The sequence below is a fragment of the Diadema antillarum genome, unplaced genomic scaffold (assembly GCF_040938485.1).
Source record: "Diadema antillarum isolate AM-2024a unplaced genomic scaffold, OU_Dant_1.0 seq00001435_RagTag, whole genome shotgun sequence".
Classification (NCBI taxonomy): Eukaryota; Metazoa; Echinodermata; class Echinoidea; order Diadematoida; family Diadematidae; genus Diadema; species Diadema antillarum.
The window spans coordinates 385,265-401,604 of record NW_027272185.1 but is presented as its reverse complement, the minus strand read 5'-3'; the positions used below and the strand labels follow the sequence as shown (position 1 = coordinate 401,604).

At 38.3% G+C, this 16,340-nt stretch overlaps 1 protein-coding gene across 1 annotated transcript; it reads left to right on the top strand.

Annotated features, from left to right (window-relative positions):
• The first annotated feature begins 806 nt into the window (after positions 1 to 806).
• Positions 807 to 10,379, top strand: LOC139709432 (uncharacterized). The gene is made up of 3 exons (XM_071621399.1): positions 807 to 832; positions 4,079 to 4,480; positions 10,106 to 10,379. The coding sequence occupies exons 1-3, from the start codon at positions 807 to 809 to the stop codon at positions 10,377 to 10,379; spliced, it is 702 nt and encodes a 233-aa protein (XP_071477500.1).
• The last annotated feature ends 5,961 nt before the right edge of the window (positions 10,380 to 16,340 follow it).

The following is a 16,340-nucleotide window of genomic DNA, read 5'->3' as shown; positions in this document are numbered from 1 at the left end:
TTTTACTTGTTTGGTCTACGAATTCATTCTTGACTGAACATAAGCGATTCATGACTTTAAATCTCAACATAAATGACCTTTGCTAGCCTATAGAAAACGAACACAAAGACTGGCTGTTACTGTTTGTAATCCCAATCAAAAAGTTACAAAATCAATCCCATAAGTAGTAGCCAGTCTTTTCTTCTTCTTTTTTTAAAGGTTAGCACAGGCAATTTCAATTTGTATTTGTCATGAGTCATGAATCACTAATGCTCAGTCAAGACTGAATTCGTAGACCAAAGAAGTGATTTTTTGAAATCACTACTTTTCAGTAAAATGGCCAAAGAATTAATATGCCTTTATGAAAATTGATTATCTTGATGGGAAACTGCAAATATTTTTATATCAAATACTACAAACAATACATTTTTTTCAGTCATTCAATTCTTTGTAATTTAGAATTGATTTTTGTAATATTCTTTCTGGGCCATCCGGTATCATCTCTTATATTTTGGCATCTCTTTGTGTGGCAGTGTAATGTGTGCACTCCCTGGAAATAATGAAGCATTTCATTATCAAGTTTCAATGTAAAAAAAACATCGATTTTGCCAACCTTAATCTGCATTCAAAGTGTAACATGAGTAGCTGTGGGATTGTCCTGCTTTATGTGTGCTAAAAAAACACTGTGCATATATTTTTCTAACATTTGATGTAAATCTGTTGTATTGCTGTCCCCTTCCAGATGTAGTTCCAAGACCAATTCCAACCAATAGAAAGCTTACGTTTGGTCTTGAACCAAAGTCAAAGCAGAGCCTAAAGGGGGAAGGATGTTCAACTTCAGCAAATATCACAGGTAGGACCAGTTTTACAAGTAGATATTTATGACAGGGTGGTATTCTGAACTACATTAAGATCGCCATTAATTGTACCATTTAGTCGCATACATGTACTTAACGGCACCAGCCTAAAGGACTTGAAGATCCCTTTTGCGACCCTGAAATCTTGCAATGTATAAGAACAGTGGGGAATAGATGTTAATACAATTTATGTAGAAAGGTGTATTGTCTCTAATAGTTATTCTGTGTTACATAACACTTTCACATACTTTACCCGTTACTTATGGGAACAGGGTGGTCGTTGTGTTTACTAAACCTGTGGGATTCAGCTATTCTCGATGGCAATGGGTTAAATCTTTATGTCATGTACATCTTGGTATAGAATTTGCAAGAATGGACTTTCCAATGTGCCTTTCATACTGCAGCAAGATAAATCAGAAGATGATGAGATCTTGACGAGAACACTAATCCAGGGTCTCAAGGCCATGCAATCATTCTAGTACAGGGGCTGATACACAGAATATATATCCCAAAGTGTACAACTAATTAATGTTTATGAGTGCAATGGACTGAATATTTCTCGAGGTGAAAGGTGTAATACACGTATGATCCATTCAACAAGGCATAGCCAATTTGAATGGATCGTTTCATACCTTTCATCTCATGACAGATCATCTCAAAATCTAAGGTCAACAGACTTTAGAAGTGAGAAAAATAACAATTCTTGTTCTACGTTCATGGGCAAGACACAGTTTGGGCTAAATAATAATGCCTTTTATTTTTTTCCTGTATTTTCATTCCACCAAAACACAAAAGATATAATCTATAGTTTTTGCTTTATATGTGCTTGAGAACCCTCAAATGTGTATTTTTTTTTTTAATTATGCTGTTCCCCCCCCCCCCTTTCAGATGCCATTCCAAGGCAAATACCAGCAAAGAGAAAGCTTTCATTTGGTCCTGCACAAAAGGGGGAAGGCTGTCCTAGTTCAAAACATGTCACAGGTAAGACAAAGTTTGCAGGTCATTCAAACCAGACCATAAACTCTGCCAACATCTGTCTGACAGTGAGGATATTGAATTATGACAAAATGTTTAGTTGTAGTCAACAATCCACACCTAGCTATTTTCCTGCTGGCCCTTGATGTGAAGAATATGCTAATACATTCTTTCCCAGAAATAAAATCATACCTTTAACTTGTTTAAGATGTTTATATGAAAACAATGAATTTAGAAAATTGCTGTTTTCATTTGCAGGTTGATTTATATGATCATTTATGAAAACTAGTAATTTCTCCTCCTACAGGCAAAACAGTGAATGGATTTGTAATTGTTGAAATTTATCTCCCTTAATATTCATTTGAGAAAGGCTATAAATCTGAAGTACATGTATGCTTCTTGTGTGTTTGAAAACACTCGGCTTGTATTTTTTTCTCCTATTACTTGTATGGTTTCCTGTTCCCAGTTTTTCCAAGGCAAATACCAGCAAAGAGAAGGCTTACATTTGGCCTAGAACCAGAATCAAAGCGGAGCCGAAAAGATGAAAGATCTTCAACTTCATCAGGCTTTACAGGTAGGACCAAAGATGTTGCTTCTATAATTAAACCACTGTGCTCTGAATACTAATTGCTGAAGGCCGTGTCACACCTTTCCGGGCAAGCTACGCGGGCTTGTGGCGAGGAGGTAGTTTCCAGCACGTAGAAGATTTTCCGCGGGCGAACAAGAATGTTTGCAATTTTCGCATTTGTTTCTTACCTACTAGACGCGTGCTACTTAGCTTCTACTTGCGCGCATTCCTTGTGATCTGCGTGAGAGCCAGCTCCTATGAGGTGCTGCCGGTGAGAGTCTCCTACTGGTGTTCTGCGTGTACTTCTGCGAGTGAACTCCACGACTCACGATCGGAACAAGTTTTGAGCATGCTCAAGGCCTTGTTATATCGTACCTGGGGAAGTTTTGCGGCTTGACTTGCGGGGACACAAATTTGCTCCCTGGAGCTCTCCACAGTTGGTCCGCACCTGACAGTATCCCGTATCTCGCCTGTACTTGCCCGGAGGTGCTCACGCAAGTCCGATTTAACCGCAGCCAAGTTTTGAGCATGACCAAAACTTTTTCCGGGTAAGTGGCGGGATGCCCGGAGAGGTCCACGCAGAACTCCAGTAGGAGGCCCTTAGCGGCAGCACTTCGCAGGCAACTCCCACGCAGGCACATCGCAGTCCCCGTATGCAGCCAAGATAATGACATTCCGTAGGACTTCTGCCATTCCTTTAGAGGAATTCCGTCACTGAGTTGTCAGACCCCGTGCGACTTGTACAAATGTCACACAGTATACCGGCAAGTAGAATTTAAGTAGAACGCGTCCAGCAGGTAAGACACATGCACTAACTCGCCCAAATCCTTGGTCGCCCTCAGAAATTTCCGGTATGCTGGAAAATCCCTACACGCAACAAGCCTGCATAGCTTGCCCAGAAAGGTGTGACAGGGCCTAAGCATGGTTGCGGGTAAAAAGATTTGCATGCACACCTCCGGGTGACTACGGGTGAGATACGTGCTAGGTACTGTCATGTGCGGCTCATTCCGGGGACCTCCGCGTAGTAAAAATTGTTCTTCATAAGTCACACGCAATGCTTGCTCGGAAAGGTTTGACACGGCCTGAATTCATTAATTCGTCAACACGCGTGTGCGTCGCGGTTGCTTAGGCGTTTTGGATGCATTTGGTGATCCGCTTCATCCATTCCATTTACCAGATATGACTGTCGTGATGAGGAGCTCTTATACACCATATTATTATCCTTTATGAGTTACTGATCTGATACGCTACCCGTTATCCAACCTCTACATTTTCGTAAAGATTTGCTGATCTGAAAAGATTTGCATGTGATCAAGACTGATAACACACACATGGACATCAAGTACTTTACATTTCTTTGTATTTCAAGGCCATGCCATTTCAAAGGAATGCGAATCTAACCGAATGGCAAACCGCAAATGCCCAATATTGTTGTGAGTTACTATTCAGAGTTTCGGCAGCATTAAATTCTGTCAGTGTCATATCTGGGATAGCCGGGTTACCTTAGACATTCAGGTACATGCAGTGGTATTTTGTCCCGATAAAATTACGCTAATTTAGGCTGTCAAGGTCATTGTTTCGTCTAAGTTATTGTCAACAACGAAAATGACTCTATAACAATGTAGTGATTAAGAAAAAAATGTTATTTATCTGTTTAACGACCATGATCATTCTTGTGCATTGTTTTCTGGCCAATCAGACGCGACAGTGCAAGAATGCAGCTAGACTCGTTACCAGCAGACAAGTCATACGTCATTAAGGACATGGCGTATGCGGTCACAGACTTCTACGACGTGCTGCCCAGCAAGGAGGCTAACTTCAAGCACGTCTTCCTTATCCGACGCCCAGATTGCATGTTCCCCTCATGGCGTCGGCTGCTCTTCAAGCAAATGACGGAGGGAATGTCAGCAGGCATACAGCTGGTGGAGGAAACCTTTGATATGACCAAGGACGTTCCGTTCATGATGCCTGGATATACGTACAAGTGTCAGTACGATTTGTGGAAGCACGTCCAAGAGAACATCGATCCGAACCCGACTGTGATCGATTCTGACGATTTGGCCACGAATCCGGCGCTGTATCTGCCGAAGCTGTGCGAGGCTGCCGGTGTCACAGGCGAATCGTTCCGGGATCCGGGGGAACCGATATACTGGCCGAATTCAGTCGAATTCAGTCAGGTTCCGCCAAAACGAATATACCGCACAATAGGCAGTACGCAGAAACGTTCAGCAACCGCCGATCCTATCCGGGTTGTGCGAGTAGGCCTCATTAAAAACAAAACAATATCTGCTTATTATGGATGCCTATACTAGCCCCCCCCCCCCCCCCCCAAGAAAAATAAAATGTAAGCAAGCTATTTCTTAATTTCTTAAATGATATTGATGACAAACCTATGTTTACGTTCTGATAATGTGCTTTTGATTATACTATAGCCTCGTACTTAAATTGCGCTCGAACAAGTGGCGCGAAGAAATATATTACTGTACAATGTATTAGCTAAATTGCATGCACACATACGTACGAGTCGATCATCTGGATCTGCATGTAATATGTATTTTCCATTAAAATAATGCATATACGTGTATGTATGAAACTTAATGTGTACGAAGAGATAATGTAACTTTTTTTTTGTGGAACACCAGATTTTGGACACAGGTGCACTGTTTGGATATTCAAGTTAGGGTATTATTAGAAGTCAAAAATTTACCTGAGTTTTTGATACCCCATATTTTGCATGCAATCTACTTTCTTTACACAGAAGATCTGTTTTGGGGCCGCAGTCACTATCATGAAAATGGAAGGCATTCAAGATTAAATGGATGTTACAGTATTGAATGAGAAATGGGGTTCAGGTTTCCAACTAAACAAACAATCAACAAATAAATAATAAAACCCTGCAATATAAAAGAGCATGGAATTCTTTTAGGAATTCAAAGTTCATTTGATACAGATTTGCTTCAAATTGCTATTACATCCATAAACAAAGAGGCCTTAACTAAAGGATGGACCCACCTTATCTGCCCACTACACATGTATTTTTTTTTTCAGTCCAAACCGATTTTGTATAATGTACTTTGAATTTCTCTTAGAATCGTACATGCTCTCCAATATTTCATATAGTCCAAGAGCATTAGGTCAAAATAGGCTTAAACCTGGACATTTCTGGTAACAATCTGATTTTTTTTTCAGGATAGGTCAAGAAATATGTGTAGAATAGCATGCTTAAAGTCCTCATAAATCCTCCTTGAGCGTTTTCCGCAATCCAAGATGGCGTCCAAAATGGCCGCCAATTCCTGAAATTCTTCTAACTTTTCAACCAGGGACCCCAAATACGAATTTAAATGTCTAAATATATGTTTTAAAGCATGAAGAACTCAATAAAATACATATTAAGAGATGTTTACGCACACAAGTACCGCAATCCAAGATGGCATCCAAAATGGCCGCCATTTCTTGAATATCTTTATTACCCTTCACCCAGGCAGCCCAATACAAAATTTAGGTGTCTAAATATATCATGTTTTGAACCATGAAGAACTCAATGAAATGCACAATAAGAGATGTTGACTCACTCAAGTTCCGTAATCCAAGACGGCTCCAAAATGGCAGCCATTTCCTGTTTATCTTTATTACCTTTCAGCCAGGAAGCCCAATACAAAATTTAAGTGTCTAAATATATCATGTTTTGAAGCATGCAGAACTCAATGAAAATTAAGAAATGTTGACTCACACAAGTACCGTAATCCAAGATGGCGTCCAAAATGACCGCCATTTTCTGAAATTCTTATAACCTTTCAACCAGGTAATCCATATACCAAATTTGATTGTCTAAATATATGTTTTGAAGCATGCAGAACACACACGCACACACACGCACACACACACACACACAAATCATATTAAGAGATGTTTAAGCACGCAAGTATACCGATAAAACCGCTCGAACTTTTCCTAGCATGCAAAATGGCGTGTAAAATGTCCGGCAATAACAATTTTATCTCACGATTATGTAAATACATATCAGTATATGATTAACATGTGATTTTTCATCCGAAAAATTATTCCAAAACCTTTTTTTTTAGTTAAAAATAGTTCTTATGTGTAAAGTATACAAATTAAAGATTTGAATGTTGGAATCAAGGAGTGTGTCCTTGTTACGAGAGAAACATTTCACCATTTGTTTTGTCAAATGTTTGTTGCTAAACAGACAGCCTACTAGAAGGCGATATTTTTGACCATATGGCCTATTTTCGTCACCTTAGGCACATGAGATGAAAATTTAGTGCTAGCCTCTTTCTTTCTTTTTTTTTTTTGCCAACGCATTTGATGTCTACCATAAGGTGAGCTCCATTTGAAACTGTCAATTATCACCTAGGAAGTAAAAACAATTCTTTTTGGTATCTGTACTACATACATGTTCAAAATAAGTGTCTATTACATGTGCCACAAAATAATGTGCAATTCATCACATGACAGTAAATTTCTCTGTTGCAGTCTATTGCTCCAACTAAAAACATAGTGATTAAGTTATTTCATTCATTTCATGTAGATTAGATAGATAACAGATAGAAATCAGAGGATATGACACTTGTAATTGTTGGTACATAAAGGAGAGATACTCCCCTCCCACACGAGGGATTTTTTCTCTTTTTTTTTATAGACTTGAAGATGAAACATGATAGTGCACACGTTTGGTAAAATATTGAATTGTTTCCATCAAAGAGTAAGAAAAATATAAAGTAGTATTTAGAGAAACGGGCAACAGGAGGGTTTGGAAGGGGCATCAACCCTCCCCCCCCCCCCAACATGAGGGAGATTTTGCATTTTCAGACTTGATATTCAGACATCTGATGCACCCTATTGGTGAAATATTAGATTTTTTTGTTTCCACCAGAAGGGAACAAAAAGATATATTCATGGAAGGGTGCGGTGGTATAGGGTTGCCCCCCCCCCCCCTCCTCCCACACAAGGGATATTTTTCGTATTTTCAGACTTGAAATTCAGAGATCTGGTGCACCCTTCTGGTGAAATATTCGATATTTGTTTTCTGTTAAAAAGAATGGAAAAAATATATATTCAGGATAGTGTCGGGAGGGGGTGCGGGAGGAGAATATTCTTTCCCAAACGATGGAAATTTTGCCATTTTCCAACTTGAAACTCAGAGATTTAGCGCTCTCTTTTGTTGAAATATTTCTTATTTGTTTTTATCATAAAGTAAGAAGATATACATACCCAGGGAAATATGCGGGGGAGGTGTAGGGGGTGATGCACCCTCCCATAAGAGGGAGGTTTTTTTTTCAAACCTGAAAAGCTCGGGTTTTATGGTGAACATTGTTGATGAAATACTACATTTCTTTTTCTATCAAAAGTGTGAGTAGAATAAAAACTAGCATATTCAAGCAATAAGCTAGTGGAAGATATGGGAAATGGAAACCCCTTTACACTGGAGAGTGTTCTTGCATTTTTATGATCGTCGTTAAACTCCCTCCTTCTCCGAGAGCGGGGGGGGGGGGGGGATAAATCCAACTCAACCCATACCCATGTTGTGCACATTTAAGGCAAAGATTCCGCTGGACCTTCAGAGTTTTTGAATCTTTAAGATTACATTGAATTTATTTGTCTTTTTAAACAAGCTAAAAACAGCAATGTGTTGATAAAACGAAGTGGCGGCTATTTTGGGCACTATTTGGGTTCCGGGAAGAACTCGCGTGTTTTGTTTTGTTTATTTGGTGTGGTTTTTTTTGTACTTACGTCACGGTGTTTCAAGAGCTCTGAATAAATATTCTATTGGGTTACTTATGTCTCAAAATGTATATTTAGACATTTCAGTGCGTATCGGGGTTACATAGTCGCAGAGTTATGAGAAAGACAGGAAATGGCGGCCATTTTGGACACAATTTGGATTTCTGAAAGTGCTTAAGCGCTTTATGTTTGCTTCAGAATCTCTGAAAAAGTAATTTATTTGATTCCTTGTGACTCAAAATGTATATTTCGACATCTGAAGTGTACACAGGTGAAATCTACTTGCAAAGTTATGCGCAAAAAAAAGAGGAAATGGCTGCCATTTTGGACTCCATCTTGGATTGTGGCACTTGCGTGCTTCAACAATTTCATTGAGTTCTTCATGCTTCAAAACATATATTTAGGCATTTAAATTTTGTATTTGGGCTACCTGGTTGTACAGTTATAAGAATTTTGGAAAATGGGGGCCATTTTGGACGCCATCTTGGATTGCGGAAAACGCTCAAAGAGGATTTATGAGGGCTTTAAGTATGTTATTTTAGACACATTCTTGGAGCTGTCCTGAAATAAATCAGCTTGTTACCGGAAATATCCAGGTTAAAACTAATACTCTTTGCCTAATATGTGCTTTCTAATTATCTTGCAAAACGTTAAATTTTCAATCGCCCATCTCAACTAAAACTATAGTATCCCTTTAGAATACCTTGCCTGTTTGAAGTTATCTCTGTGTAAGACATTAATAACCCAGAAGAGATAGACCGCCCCCACACACAAACACACACTTTCATGTGCACATTCAGACGGACACAAAAAAGAACAAAGACAACTGAACACACACAAAAAAAATTCACCCCGTCATTTGAAGTTGTTACAACTGATTTAAAAAATAATTTTAAAAAAATGCATGTATAGACGTTGGCGATTATATGGGTCGTTATATCGTACTAAATGATTAGATTCTGAGCGCTGAAAATCATTAAAATGAAGGTGGGCTCTTTGAGCTCATATTGTATTTAATATGAAGCTCCTTGTAGTACAGTAGTTAACATGAAGCATGCCGAACATCCCGACTATACAGTAACTCATTCGATCTGTTCAAGACGATTCAAATCAGACGTCAGAGAGAGGTTGGCATGACCAACGTCATATCGGTACCCGGTGCGTGCATGTACTGTATCATGGCCACCATGAGATTAGGGAGAAAAAAAAAAAGAATCGCTTTGTACAGTCCGGGTCTCAAATTGGCAACTTTGTTCGACTGGCTGGTCAGAGAGATTTGGAGAAGGACTCACACCCGTAAATACAATGGAATGTCCCAGACCCCTTCACAAATTCGTACCAAAGATACAAAAAAAAAAAATGAAGAAAAAAATTAATTAAGAATCAATGATGTAGTTTGGCAAAAAAACTGAATAGCTGCAGATATTGAGTATGAATTCCTCTACAAATTGCATTTTGGTTGAATGATGAAAGCTTTTCTGGTGGAATTAGAGGGGACTATTTATTTCATTGAGTTCGTGTACGGAAAATGGGTGATTTTTTTTTGAGTGACAAGAACTCGTAGTCTGGCTTTGCGGCCCCCTGGACAGAATTTGAACTGAAGAATCCACCCTGAAAATTTGATGGATGAAAGGGTATATCTAACTTATCCAGATTAGTGAAGCTGAAACACCTCATTTCTCCCAGCTATTTTACAGAATTTTTTGGAATTTGATTTTTAACACACATCCCTATGGGGAAATATTTATGGGTGTGAGCCCAGAAGTTCCTTGGTTGTGGAGGGATACTGGAAGAGTACATTTTACTGAAGGGGTGTTTCCCCATTACCACTTTGTATAATTGTACGGTAGAGACCCGGATCGAATCGGCGGTGGGGGATCGTATCGGCGGTGAGACAAAAATCCGGGGGATCCGATATACTGGCAAAATTCCGCCGATTCGTTCCGGCGGAACTTATCTACTGGCCGGAACGGATCGCCTGTGACACCGGCATGCCGTACACTGATGCCCTTCTGGAGTGGGACGGGAGCGCGGATATTGTCAAGACGTGGCGATGCTTGATTCCTTTACAGGAGAAAATGCACGAGATGACCTTAAAGAGCACCGGGTTCCAGACCCCGAAGCCGGCGCCACCCCGGAGCGAGATGAAACCGGATACCATTAAATGCATCGACGCCACTCAACAATATTATGACGAGATGGCAGCCCAAGCTTTAAGCTCGTGTGGTTCTTCTATTCCCTACCTAGCGTTGCTTTAATTGCTAGTTTGTATTCCTCGGTAACTACTCTTTAAAGACAGTGTCAGGACGGGTATGGCAATCTTTGGCGATGTTACGGTTAATAATGAGTCACAAGTTAGTGTTTGAAAACTAGCAAGGAGAGGAAATACAAGCTTTAGAACCCTATGATAGGACTAAGCCGTGTACTTATCTCATTCATTCGATGGTCATAAAACAAGTCTGTATGAAAAGGCAATGATGAACAAGTATATCGGTGGTTGTATTAGCCAGTATCGGCATATATCGGCACGTCATTCTTGTGAACCACTAATAGAGCAAGTTATTGACATTCTACTCAAATTTGACATTTTATTTTTTTAACCAGGTTGGGGAGGGGAAAATACTCAAGGGGGGGGGGGGGGGGGGGGTAACGCCCCCGTTTATCGTCTTTTCATTACAGACGAGCGGACGACTCCGAGTTACAGGCAGAGACATGGCGGCTTTAATCTCATACCTTGGAAACATCCCTTTGAAGGTGTATCAACATTTATTTTTCTATCATAGAACAATATTAAATTGTGTTTGCTCAACTTGTGTCTCAGAGAATCTTAGTGCCTTATTAATGACGTCCGATTAGATTGTGGATATGTCTCTGCGTATAAGCGTAGGGTTTACTGTATGTCAAACTGCACAAATTATACTGTTTTATAGAGCCTGTGATTTGGAATTGATACGATGAAGTCTACAGCATAATGTCAATTCAAGACTGAGAATTCAATGGGCCCTGTTACTATAAGAATTGATAGGTTTCAAAGATAATTGAAAAGTGAAATACAATTGTAGAATGTAGGCTTTTTGAACATTTATAGCTTGCATCATGTTCCTCATGAGGCTGCTTTTGAATGAAAAAAAATCTAGCAAATGGTACCATAAGCAGCTTACTTTAAACTTATTGACGTTGAGCCACGCGATACTCTCAAACACACAAAAATATATAACATTTCGTACTAAGTACTTTGTAGCATATCGCGGCTCTACTTCCATATTTCGCCCTTGTGCCTCTTGGCTGTCATCTTCTTGTCATACTTAAGCAATGATAGGCCTATCAATTGGAAATCCTATACATGACTGGTATAAGTTTTGTATACACGCGCATAATATGTGCAAATCATGCCTACAGGTGTGTTTTCACATATTGTGATGATTTGATTCACTTCAAGTTCTCGATGTAGGCCTACAAGTAATGTCCACTTCGATTGTGTTTAAGCTGTACCAGACATTAAATTGTAATACTCCTTGCTTATGCAAATCACGTAATAGCCTTATGAGTTTTACTTTCTGTAACACGTAGGCCTATATTATTTTCTATCTTCTACATGGAGTATGAATGATTAAAAATGTGCATCTTTTGAGTCACTGCATCACATCGTATAACATGAACCGTTTTGATTTGATTTGATTTGATTTATTGGTTTCTGTATCAGTTGCATAACTTGATTTTAGTGAGTGAACAATGTCAAGAATCTCACCATAATCTGTTGGTTTAAAAAATAGTGAATTATCATTTGACGCACCTAAATACTGCGAAAAATCAGTTTGTGTGGGATCTATTTTTGAGCTTGACTTGGACCTATAGCAACAAAATACTCATTGAAACAACATGCTACATCCCTAGGGTTACAGAGTGTTTGACCGTCACGCATAATTTGAAATGTTGACATATTCTTTTGCTTACCAATAACATTATTGATAACTTTCCAAGTGGCTGACATATTTCCAGTAGCATTTTGAAAGGCTTCTGTATAAAACATCCTACGGGAAAGCCTTATAATTTGTCTCAATTTATTTCTATATAATTTATATCGATTAACATTATCATTATTAGGATACCGTAAACTGCATTTATATAACATATTTCTTTTCTTTATTGATCGGAAAATTCCTTTTGTTATCCATGGATTTTTAATTTTTCTATTACTTTTCCTTTCAATTGCGGGGATATGTTTGTTAAAATAAGAAAGAAATATATTCCAAAACGTATCATAAGCAATATTTGGGTCTGCGCAAAGCAATACATCATCCCATGTCTCCGAGATTAAATCGTCGTTGAGGTTAGTAATGATATATTTTCTGATGTGAATTTGCGCTTCTTCTTACTTTCTGTTTGCTTGACATGGGAATGTTGTATCTCGTCACAGATAAAAAATATAGGTAAATGATCAGATATATCACTATACAAAAGACCAGATTTCGAATGATCTGTGTCAATATTAGTAACAATATTATCAATCAATGTTGATGAGTTAATCGTCATTCTCGAGGGCTTATCTATAGTGACATTACAGAAATTTGCTTGCAAAATATTGCAAAACTTATTCTTAGCATTACTTCCTTGATTCAAAAGATCAATATTGAAATCACCCATCAAGTAAACATCTTTGTTTTCTTGATTGATCAGCTCAAATAAAACATCCAAATTTTCCAAAAATAAATTACTGTCTGTATGAGGGGGCCTGTATACAACACAAAGTATTATATTTCTTGTATTACATATATTGATTTCAACACACATGCAATCAAATTCATTTCCGTTATATATCAAATCAGGTCTTACTTTAAACGATAACGAGTGTGATAAGAACAAAGCAACTCCGCCCCCTCGTCCGCATTTTCTATCAGACCGGACAACAGAATATCCATCAATGTTATATAAAGGGGGAGATTTGTCGTTAAGCCATGTTTCTGTGACACCAATAACTGAAAATTTCATATCTATCGCAGACAACAATAATTGCATATCTTCAAAATTTCTTTGAAGACTGCGAGCATTAACGTGTAATATACTGAGAGAATGTTCGTTGCTAGAAAATTCTGAATTAAACTCGTCAGGTAAATAATACCGACATTGGACATTATGTGTACATAGATTTATTTCATCCATGTTTTAAATAGGAACAACATATTGACCATAACATGATCATGGATATTCGCTTACGAATTACTGAAAGCAGACAAGAAAGGAAGGAAGGAATAGAGCAAGTCATACAGAATGTGCGTGTGAAAGTATGTGTGCTGATGGATGAGTGCGAGGTGCGACATGGTATATCATCATGGCACCTCATTAAATTACGAACTACAAAATTAGCGATTGTTTTGCACATCTCAACTGAATTATTTTCAATGAAACATAAGGACGCTCCACAGCGATCAAAAGTACATACTTAAAAAAAAAGCTCAATTTCGAATCGAGCTCTGTTTGTCGAGAAGACTATAACAAACAAAGTCATTATTATTATGGTGTAACAAACTTGTCATTATAGCTGACAACTCGCAGCGGCAATGACAGCAAAACATAAATTACTTAATATCGTTTAACATTTATCCAATCTCAGCAACATTCATTTAATTTCTAAATTATTCATATCGTTTATATTCATCCAATCTCACCAATGATCTTTTAATTGTGGAAAAAACATTCAAAATATATTTATTTTATGTAGGTATATGAAATTCATATCAAATACGGAAAAAGAAAAATGTCCGTTTAAAACGGAAAAAGAAGAAAAAACAACAAGCGAGGCATGTTGAGGTCTGGTGTGACATGGAATAAATAGCCCAGCAGTGGAGTTACACTGATATGGATACATGTACAAAAAAGAAAAGGAATTCAAGAGGAGCCAAGCTGGCGTGTATTAAGAGCACGTCCGTCCAATGAGTACACAAATTACAATTACGGTATTATTCCGCCCAGCTGACAAAGAGAACGGGAAATGCTTGTAGGACAATAACAGGGCAGATACCAAAGTGGCGAAGTTCCAGAGTTCATGAACCTTGTACTATCGGTCCTTTAAATGCTCATAAGAAATGAGAGAAAAAAAAAACGAAAACAAAAGCAAAACTGAATTTCATTATGATATAGGTTAACTAGGTGACAAACACTTCTTACATGAGTGTGTACAGTCCATTCTAAGGGTAATGAACAATGTAAGAAGGCTTAGGCTGATATGAATACATGTACAAAAAAAAAATGGAATTCAAAGGAGCCAAGCGGGCGTGCATGAAGAGCTTATACACATACACATTGGGTACACAAATTACATTTGAGGGATTGCTCCGCTCACCTGAAAAAAATGGTGTTGCATAACCTATGTACTAACATTTGCTGTAATTAGACTTGTTGTATGAAAGTATAAGATTGCTGAATATAAGAACGGCTGACGTAAAGGCAACGGAATTCAGGTACGAGAAGTCAATGTAAATGCTTTAGAAAGTACCTCTGATCGATACGCAGAAGACATACTGTATGCATTCTACTCGTGTTGTGCATTTTATATACCTGTCCTCTTTCCGTGATGACACATTGACTCAGTTAATAATCAATGCGGTAAAATAAGATCAGATAATCATAATATTACGATATCATACTATCGTCATTTCTCAACTGCTTTGTACATTGTGGCGTGCTTATTTAAAGATGTCTCAAATTTCGAGTCTGAGAAACGCTGCTCGTGCATTATGAGCCATATCACGATCAAAAGTTATCCGCTCTTACATATCGTAAAAAGAATGGAGCACAGCTATCCATAAAAAAGTGTGCAATAATATGAAAATACAAATGCTGTCATTGTATTACACATGCACAAAGCAAGGAGATGTACGATGATGGTCACAATATTTTACGTACGGCACTGTTGAAGGAATGCAGAGGACGCCACCTTCGGTGGATCGTTGATATTGTAGCAGTTCCATATCTTGCTTGTGGAGCAATCAATGGTATAGTATGGTCTGTCGTTTTTGTTTTTTACTGTCACTTCTTCACGTTAACGTGACTCTATTGCAAAACATACGCACACACATGCACGCACATGCCCCGCCCTTTACACAAAATAAAAAATCAGTTGGTGTAAATTAGGATAACGGTTAACGAATTCTCCCAGTCTCGATCATGTCCCGAAGTAATTGAATCGTTACTGAAGAATTGAATCGTTACTGACGAAAAGAATCGTTTCTGAAGTAATTGAATAGTTACAGTATAGAGCAATGTGGAACACAACAAAAGCACCATAGATTCAGCAATATGAATGCGAAGTCACAAAAAGCAGGATGGTGTGGACCACCACACTTGCACGAAGAAAGGAAAATTGATAAACTATAGAAATAACCCTCGATGGACAATATGACAATTTCGGAAAGAGAATCCATAATTTATTGCGAGTGCCATCATGATTTTGCAAATTAAAGTCGTTGTAGTAAATTTCCCCTTCCCTGATTACTTCCTTCGTGGCCGAGGGAGACGGGGACGATGATCATGAAACTCGTCTTCACGAGGGCGATTCATCGTCAATAATTAACACTTGAACTTCGAGTTGCGCAAGGCCGACGCTGTGAGGAGCCCTATAAACGGAGTTTAATCGCCTGTTACGCACGGGGTAACTACAGCGGAATGTGCGCCGAATTGAATAACCGTGGCACATTTTATTGCGTCGTAATTTGCAAAATTAGGTCCGTCTTAATTGATAATTCCAGTGTTGTTAGTTTACAGGACGATCAATTAGTGTACACTTAGTTGACGTTTTAGGTCGCAATGGGGTTTTCTCTCTCATAAAAAGGAACTGTTTTGAAAACACCAGCCCTTTAATTTGAGTTTTATAAAGATGATTACGTGAAATTAGTGTTAAAGATTTATATGATACTGCGAGAAAGGAGATTTGAAAAGGCAGCAAAATGATATAAACCGTATCCACGCTTTTGCTTCAGATTGCAAATCATGACTACTCACGACAGTGAGTGTAATTATGATTTTTTTGTTTCTTAATGTCTATTTCACGAAGGGAATGAAATGTACTGAAGGAGTCGAGAAGGATTGTAAATGTGTCAATTTTCTATATATAACATTAAAAGTTATGAAATATAATGTTTAATTAAAGGTAGAATCTACATGTACAAATTAGAAGAGGTGTGATAATTGGGACATAGTAGTTTCCCCATGACCTACACACA